At 42.2% G+C, this 8,487-nt stretch overlaps 1 protein-coding gene across 2 annotated transcripts; it reads left to right on the top strand.

Annotated features, from left to right (window-relative positions):
* The first annotated feature begins 464 nt into the window (after positions 1-464).
* LOC100193875 (uncharacterized) lies at positions 465-4,341 on the top strand. 2 transcript variants are annotated; one of them, XM_008678383.4, is made up of 14 exons: positions 465-785; positions 1,081-1,197; positions 1,346-1,457; positions 1,547-1,690; positions 2,108-2,212; positions 2,312-2,395; positions 2,556-2,671; positions 2,771-2,872; positions 2,957-3,070; positions 3,148-3,204; positions 3,281-3,347; positions 3,415-3,468; positions 3,672-3,782; positions 3,922-4,341. In XM_008678383.4, the coding sequence occupies exons 2-14, from the start codon at positions 1,166-1,168 to the stop codon at positions 4,033-4,035; spliced, it is 1,212 nt and encodes a 403-aa protein (XP_008676605.1). In that variant the 5' UTR covers positions 465-785; positions 1,081-1,165; the 3' UTR covers positions 4,036-4,341. The 2 variants fall into 2 exon arrangements, with proteins under 2 accessions (XP_008676605.1, NP_001132425.2); NM_001138953.2 differs by having other exon boundaries at positions 522-785; positions 1,349-1,457; positions 3,922-4,338.
* Positions 4,342-8,487: the final 4,146 nt, after the last annotated feature.

Below are 8,487 nucleotides of genomic sequence, written 5' to 3'. Positions count from 1 at the left end.
TGTCTGGGCCAACCCGGCACGAGCTCCGTGTGGTGCTTGGGCCGTAGCGTCGGGCCGTAGTGCTGGCACGGCCCGACACGATTATTTTTTATTTTACAAAAAAATCATATATACATATGTACATTTTATATTAAATATTATAAACACTTGAGCATGATGTTCTACTGGTTACACAGCTTCACCCAGTGTCTCTCACTCCTTTATCCATCAGTGTCTCTCACTCTTTTATCCATCACCTTCTATACCGCTTTTTAATATTTTACGCTGAGTTGATTTGAAAAATATAATGATTTTTTTTTAAAAAGATGATGTGGGACGACCTTGAAAGTTTTAAGTATAGTAGAGATATTAGAGCCCTAAATAAAATTTAAATAAAAAATAAATAGAAATAAAGTACGATCTAAATTTATTCCGACAATTAAATTTTATATTATAAATTTCCTACTAGGACAACCGGATCCTGCGGTGGCCAGCACAACAATCACGAATTCCGTTACGCCTACCTGCATCGTCCCCTCCGTAAGCTCAAGCGTACATATATACAACATGCTAGACTAGTCCTCTTCTAGTCACCTTACCCCGTCGCTTGCATCTCCCCGCCGCCGCCACGCGCCCACGCTTCCTTCCGAACAAAGCTGTCGTGCTGCCTTTCTTGCCGTCCAACTCAGGCAGCCGTCCTAGTCCTCGTTGGTCCTCATCTGCTGCCCTTCTACGGTGGAGGAGAGAAGAGGAGAGGAGCGGAGCGGAGATCCAGCCGCTTTCCGGCTGCTTTCTTCTTCTAATTGGTAAGCCTGGGTTGATTCCGCCGATTTGTCCCTGACGGTGCTAATCCAAATCTTTCCTTGCCACCCAATTCAAATTCAATCTTTGCTGTGAGATTCCGTCCCGGTCGTCTCAAGTCTATACGCGTCCCTTATATTCGGGCCCTTAATCTTTGACAGAAATAACAGAAAAGAAATCCCTTTCGAGAATCGTATCCTGCTTAATAATTGTTCTGTTCGGCAAAATAACCTGCTTGTTAAGAAGACCTGATCTGTTCTTTCCTCTCTCTCCCTCTCTCTCTTGACTCAATAACTGCAGCGGAGCAAGTTCCGTCAATACTGCTTGTGGTGTTGCGCCAATTTAAGTTCCTGCTGTCCGCAAAAGGAGAGCTTCCGCAGCTCCTATGGCAAAGCCTCCCAATAGCATTGGCCGTAGGTATGTTCACTACCACATCCACAAATTTCATTTTAATATATAAATAGTCCTTGTTTAGTCTGTATATTTAACTACTAGTGTACCTAATGTCGGATAATTTTGTGTCCTCGTTGCCACTCATCCTAATTTTACTGCCAATATTTGTCAGCAGCAGCATGCCAAGATCGAATGAGGGTTTGAGGCTCATATTTTCGGCAGTTATAGGTATCATGCTGGGTTACCTGTTTGGGATCTCCTTCCCTACAGTCAACATAACCAAGGTAGATTCGCACACTTGCCTCTATTGTTTTTCTTTCTCATATGCTTGCTTTAGAGAAGGGGGAAAACACTAATCGAATGTGGCTCACAGCTTCACTTCCCTTCGAGTATCATATCCTATATTGAAGACAGGAACTCTGGCATCACAACCCAGACATTGTTGAACCATGCTTGGGCATCTGCAAACAATCGTAAAAAGAATAGCTCTGAATCTAACACTGATGAAATTCCCAAGGTACTTCAACACACTACTACCTTCTTGTGTTGCTATATTAGTTGTATGCTTATATATCTGTATTGGCCTAAAGTAGGTCTTTGATTTTGTTAGTTATTGTGATCCATTCCTGATTGTTCTTCTGTATTCTTATTATGTAACTGCTGTGTCTTACCACAATGTAAGTGTTAAGCTTAACAAGTATGTCAAAGCTGTGAATCTAGGGTTTCTTTTTTATGCCAGAAGGTAGATCGACTAGTACCTAATTACCTTCAAAGGAACTGTGGTAGTTGGTGGTTCATTTTTGGACTGTAAACAATACTAACCATCGATTTTTGACCTTCATCCCTGCATATAACTTATTAATCTTAATGATAGATAGTTTATGCTCTTACTTTTCTTCTTTCTCTCAAAATGATCACACAATTATGTATGCAGATTTATGTTCCTACAAACCCAAAAGGTGCTGAGAGACTTCCACCAGGCATTGTAGTGTCTGAAACAGATCTTTATCCCCGAAGACTATGGGGTGATCCTAGTGAGGTTCGTGGTTGTTAGCCACTTTTTCAACACTAACTTGAATTGCCTTTTTTAACATCTATCATATACAATCTATGTTCTTAAACATATGCCATTCATCAGGACCTTACTAGCGAGCCGAGGTATCTTGTTACATTTACTGTTGGTATTGGGCAAAAGGCAAATATTGATGCAGCAGTCAAAAAGGTAACTGGCAGACTGCCATCTTACCTGCTTAACCTTGGTGCACCAAACTTCTGAGCTTTGGGACTGATGTACACTAGATCTGCATCGTGATTAAACTTGTAGTCACTTTATTTGAAATGAGCATGCAGTCCTACCAATTTCATGTATGTTTCTTTTATAGTTTTCAGACAAATTCACTATTATGCTGTTCCATTATGATGGTCGGACTACTGAGTGGGATGAATTTGAGTGGTCTAAAAGAGCAATCCATGTGAGTGTCAGGAAGCAAACAAAATGGTATGTTATTGCTCTAGTTTTTCAGTGTCTTTTCATTGCCCCTGTCAATAGAATGTTTTAACTTCAATTTTAGTGATGCGCTTCTTGTGTTTATACAAGGTGGTACGCAAAACGATTTTTGCATCCCGACGTTGTTGCCAGATATGATTACATTTTCATCTGGGATGAGGATCTAGGTGTAGAACATTTCAATGCAGAGAAGTAAGCACTACATATTTGCATTCTTGTTTTCTTTCTGTTCAGTTGGTGTTCATTTTTATTAAGATGCCCTTGCTATTTTTACAGGTACATTGAGCTTGTTCGAAAGCATGGGTTGGAAATCTCTCAGCCTGGTTTACAACCTGATAAAGGACTAACATGGCAAATGACTAAACGGCGTGGTGACCAAGAAGTTCACAAGTAGATGAGAATCTATATTCTTTTTTTGTAATATTTAATGATGTAATTTATTACTAATATGTTTCCTTATTACACAGAGTAACTGAGGAGAGACCAGGCTGGTGCACTGATCCACATCTACCACCATGTGCAGCGTAGGGCCAAATGTTTGTTGTGTATTTAATTTTCATTGTCTAATTATTATTCTAAAAGTTCAATTTTGATGTGCAGATTTGTTGAAATTATGGCAACGGTGTTCTCTAGAAATGCATGGCGCTGTGTATGGCATATGATTCAGGTGAACGCAATATGCTAATGCATTAGTTTGTCTAAAGTGTAGTATGCTTACCCACTGCTTCATGCAGAATGACTTGGTCCATGGATGGGGTCTTGACTTTGCTCTTAGGAAATGTGTGGAGGTATTCCCTGCCATTATCATGCATAATACTTCACCTCCCCATTTCTTTGCTAATCCAAGGACTAGCCACACAGTTCATACCTTCCCTCTCACAAGAGAGCACATAGCAGCATCAACAGTTATATGATTACCATCTTTATTAATGTGATTTCGACTTTAGAGCTATATGCACTACTCTCTTTTACTCTCTATTTAATTATATAGCCGGCTCATGAGAAGATTGGAGTTGTTGATGCTCAATGGATTGTTCATCAAGCAGTTCCTTCACTTGGGAACCAGGGCAAGTCAGATAATGGAAGAGCACCATGGGAAGGGGTAAGGTGGTACTTGTACTATGTTATTTGGTTTTTTCACAGTATATTATATTTCAAATGCATGATTTTTACTGCTACGGCATCAACTATGTATCCATTTGGATTTTCTTTAATTGTCTACACTTAATTGTCCACCATAGGTAAGAGCACGCTGCAGAAAAGAATGGGGGATATTTCAGACAAGGCTGGCTGATGCAGAGAAGGCTTATTACTTGGAGAGAGGCATCACGCCCCCGAATTCAACAGTAGTTTAGATGAATACATGCTCCTCACATGCCACGGCAAGGTTTCTGTTGCGGGAATCTGCTGCAAACTGGCATGTTCATCGAAGCTGCTGCAACCCAGGGCTACATTAGGGGTCCCACGAATCGCCATGATTGATCTTAGTGTCATTCACTTTGTTTTAATGTCATTTTTTTGGTTAGTGAGACTAGATGGGATGTAAGTAGGAGATATAACAGGGACTGTGATGACACCCATTTGTGTATTGATGACCTGATGCAATATGGATGCTGATAGTCCGTTTCTCAGTAATCAGTATGTAAATTGTTTGCTGTATACCAGCTGTGTGCAACTGGGTCAAATGATGTGTTGTGCTAGTCCATATGAAGAAATATCAAGGCTAGTTTGGGAGCAAGGAAACTGAGGGGACTAAAATTTTCTTCCTATTCAAAATTGGATAGGGAGATTGGAGGGGCTAAAATTTCCTTGCTATCTAATTGTTAGTTTGCAATCCTATTTTCCTAAGAGATTTCTCAAGGGAAATTAGTTAATTTTTCTTTAAAAAATATTAATCTTTTGAGAAAATGGAGTTGCCAAACTAATCCTAAACAAGCTTTCAATCCTCTACAATTCCTTTGTTTTCAAACTGGCCCTTAAGGTTTTTCAAACTAAATGTGAAATCAAAATTTTCTACTGGTCAGTAGCATGATATCTTATTAAAATATTACTTAGCATGATATCTTATTAAAATATTACTGACTAGTCCGATTCAGATTCAAACTAAAGCAGGTTCATGGAAGGTTATGGAGATTGGACCCTCATTGAGGATGGCCGGTGACTAGATGGTTGTAGGAAGACATCTTGTGCGAAAATTGTAGAAAGGAAAGTAACAAGCTTCACACCCAACAACATAAAGGAAAGGAACAAGCTTCACATCCAACCGCATAAGATCGATCTCTATGGGAACTCAAGGCATCTGCAACTAGATTCGTCTCAACAAGGTGATAATGAATCTCTAAGTCATAATTCTTGATGAGTTCAAACCAACGACGCTGTCTAATGTTTAGGTCCTTCTGGATAAAGATATACTTTAGGATTTTGTGGTCTATATAGATCTGGCATTTGGTCCTCATTACATAGTGTCTCCAAATCTTAAGGGCATGCCCAGCTGTGACAAGTTCTAGGTCATGCGTGGGGCAGTTCAACTCGTGCTTCTTCAACTGGCGGGACGCTTAGGCTATGACATGTCCCTCCTGCATGAGGACACATCCCAACCCTTGACGAGATGCAACACAATATACATCAAAACCTTTCTACAGATCCGGCATGACTAGCACTGGGGTGATATCAATCTCAACTTTAGCTGATTGAAATTACCTTGGCAGGCCTGAGTCCACTTAAATTCCTTCCCCATCTCTAATAGCAAGGTCATAGGGTTCACTATTTTGGAAAAATCCCTCGATAAAGCGTCGATAATATCCAGCGAGTACCAGAAAACTCTGGATTTCAGTAACCGACTAAGGTATCTTCCAATCCACTATTTCTTTTACTTTGGCATGATCTATGGCAATTCCCCCATTGGTAACTGTTGGGGGCCTTCTTCCTCAGAAGGTACTCAAAAATGTGACTGACCATATGTTTTCAGTATAACATGGATTATTATAGGGGGGCTTCGGCTTCGGGATGAAGGTCTTCTCTTATGACAAGGTGAAGATGTAGCCCGAAGGTGATAATAAGAATGGACGACGAAGCTGTAGTCGAAGAGCTTCGGTTCTGATGTGATGACGAAGACCAAGTATGATGATGACTAAAAAGGGACAAAGACTACTCAGTCCTTAATGTTTTGTGTTATGATAATAGATGAATGTCAAGGACATGAATGTAATTTTATCTGGGCTGCGTCCGTGCTTATAAATAGATGAACAGTAGCGTCGTACTATTCACGCTGGATTGTATTCATTGTCTCGCATACTCACCTTCGAGCAAGCCGAAGGTATCAATGTAATGTTAATCCTATTGATATTCACACATGTTTTATGGAATACAAAGATGAATGAATTAGTAAGATGTAGTTAGTGTCTTCATCCTTATGCATTCTTATTCGCATGTTAAATGATGGAGGTATGTCCTTCTTGACCTTCGTCTGATGAGCATTATGCCCATGTGGAGATAATGCTTCGGAAGACGAAGGTCATTAGTCTTTAACAATTGTGTTGCCTTGTTCTTGATTCACAACATTTGAGAACAAGTGACCAACATTGGCGCCCACCTCCGGTGAAGTCAAACGACCACCTTCAGCAAACATTCAGCTTCACCATGCCGCCGAAGAAGACAACAGCGCCAGGGGCTGCTCTACAACCATTGGACACAAACCAGGAGACACTCTCCCCGCGAGAAGCTAGGAGCCAAAAGAGAAAGGCTACCAGCCCAACACCTTAGGAGGAGTTGGATCAGAAGATGAGGGATTTAGAAGCCATTCACCAGCAAGTACAAAGGAAGAAGGAAAAAATGCTTCGGCTAGCCGACCATCAGAGGAAGATTGATGAAGCAGCTGAGTAAATGTGTCATCTCACTCAGGATGACCAAGACCGAAGGCCCCAATATAGGGAGCTTCGTCGAGAGAGCTCAATCAATGAAGATGAATGGTACGACGATTTTCATCATGGTAACTTTGCTTTTAATGATGCTTCTCCTTTGGCAGCAGAGTTGCAGGCTACCCCGTGGCCATCATCTTACAAGCCACCTCAGCTCCCCATGTATGATGGGCATTCAGATCCAAAGCAGTTCCTAATGAGCTATGAGGCAACAATATCCTCGTATGGGGGCAATACTGCCGTCATGGCGAAGTCCTTCGTCATGGCAGTTAGAAGTGTGGCTCAGACATGGTATTCTTCTCTTCGGCCAGGGACAATTACGTCATGGCAGAAGCTGAAGAACATGCTAGTCACTAGCTTCCAAGGCTTCCAGACGAAGCCAGTCACTACCCAAGCTCTGTTCCAATGCACACAGAACCATGAGGGGTACCTGCAAGCATACGTCCGAAGGTTCTTGCGACTGAGAGCCCAAGCGCCTACAGTGCCCAATGAGATTGTCATTGACGCCATGATTAAGGGGCTCCGACCAGGACCCACAACACAATATTTTGCAAGGAAGCCACCGCAGACATTATAGAAGCTTCTCGAGAAGATGGATGAATACATCTGAGCTGACAATGATTTCCACTAAAGAAGGGAGGAAGGGAGGAAGGGAGGAAGCATATAGGTATTCTGAGATGACTAGGGGCTTTAGAGGAAGACTCCACCCCAGGCACATCAGAACAATCCACAATCCCAATACAAATGATGACATGACCAACCATACTCATAGCAGCCAGCACAGCTCACAGTCTTCGAGAATGCAACAAACTTCTTACAGGCCAGCAGCCCCAAGAGGCAGAGGGGGAGAAGCTTTGGGGGAAGGTATGATAATCAGCCCAGGAAACTGTTTTGCCTATTCTGTGGTGAAGATAAGGGACACACCACAAGGACGTGCCAAGTCACGATCCAGAAGCAGAAGGAAATCGCTGAAGCTGAAGCACGGTAGAACCAGCCAAAGCAGGTCTTGCATACTGCTTCGTGTTACTCTCCGTATATCCCGAAGTATGTGGGCAACCAATAGCCTACGACCTCCGTTGCTTTAGCAAGTCACTCCCAAGCTTCCTGGGCTCAGTTGCCACTACCACCACCACCACTGGAGCCTGCCCTAAGTCAAAATCAACAGCTAGAAGGGCGTCATCAGGTTCAACAACAGCGTGACCTTCGGGAGGAGTCCGAAGCTCGCACAGTCAACAACACTGTGCCCGAGTCGAGGCATATCTACTTAAGGCGGCACAACTCTTCCGCAAAAGAGTGGTTTAATGCAATGCATTTTTACTTATTCTTCTCTTTAAATTTTCCTCTAAGAAAGACAATACAAGAAGGTTTAACCTTCAATCCAATGTAATAAGACTATGATTACACCATTGAGTGTAATAAGAGTGGCTCACAAACCTCCAAAGTTGTTTCTAAAGGAATGCAGAGTAAGTCACAAAGCTCCAAAGTCGTTCCTAAGGGGATGCAGAGCTTAAATGCCACCTAAGTCAAAGGTGAAGAAGCTCCAAAGTCGTTCCTAAGGGGATGCAGAGCTTAAATACCACCTAAGTAAAGGGTGAAGAAGCTCTAAAGTCGTTCCTAAGGGGATACAGAGCTTAGCTCCAAAAACGTTCCTAAGGGAATGCAAAGCTGAAATACCACCTAAGTAAAAGGTGAAGAGACTCCAAACTCGTTCCCAAGGGGATGCAGAGTCTGAATGTGTATTCGTGTGGGTTTTTACTTTCGGCACAAATAACATTTCACATCATACCATCATATTATATCGCATAGTGTCGGCGTTTCGACCCCGGGGGGGGTCTCTGGATCGACGAGTAAAATTGTCGCTGCGTGCCTCAGCCCAGATGGGTTGCGCGA

Source organism: Zea mays, chromosome 4 (genome assembly GCF_902167145.1).
Source record: "Zea mays cultivar B73 chromosome 4, Zm-B73-REFERENCE-NAM-5.0, whole genome shotgun sequence".
NCBI lineage: Eukaryota > Viridiplantae > Streptophyta > Magnoliopsida > Poales > Poaceae > Zea > Zea mays.
This window is presented reverse-complemented; position numbering and strand designations above follow the sequence as displayed.

Excerpts from the sequence above, each read along its gene's own strand:
- LOC100193875 (XM_008678383.4), top strand. The coding sequence starts at position 1,166 with ATGGCAAAGCCTCCCAATAGCATTGGCCGTAG. Across the intron at positions 1,691-2,107 it reads ACACTGATGAAATTCCCAAG|ATTTATGTTCCTACAAACCC; the intron begins GTACTTCAACAC and ends TTATGTATGCAG. Across the intron at positions 2,213-2,311 it reads TATGGGGTGATCCTAGTGAG|GACCTTACTAGCGAGCCGAG; the intron begins GTTCGTGGTTGT and ends GCCATTCATCAG.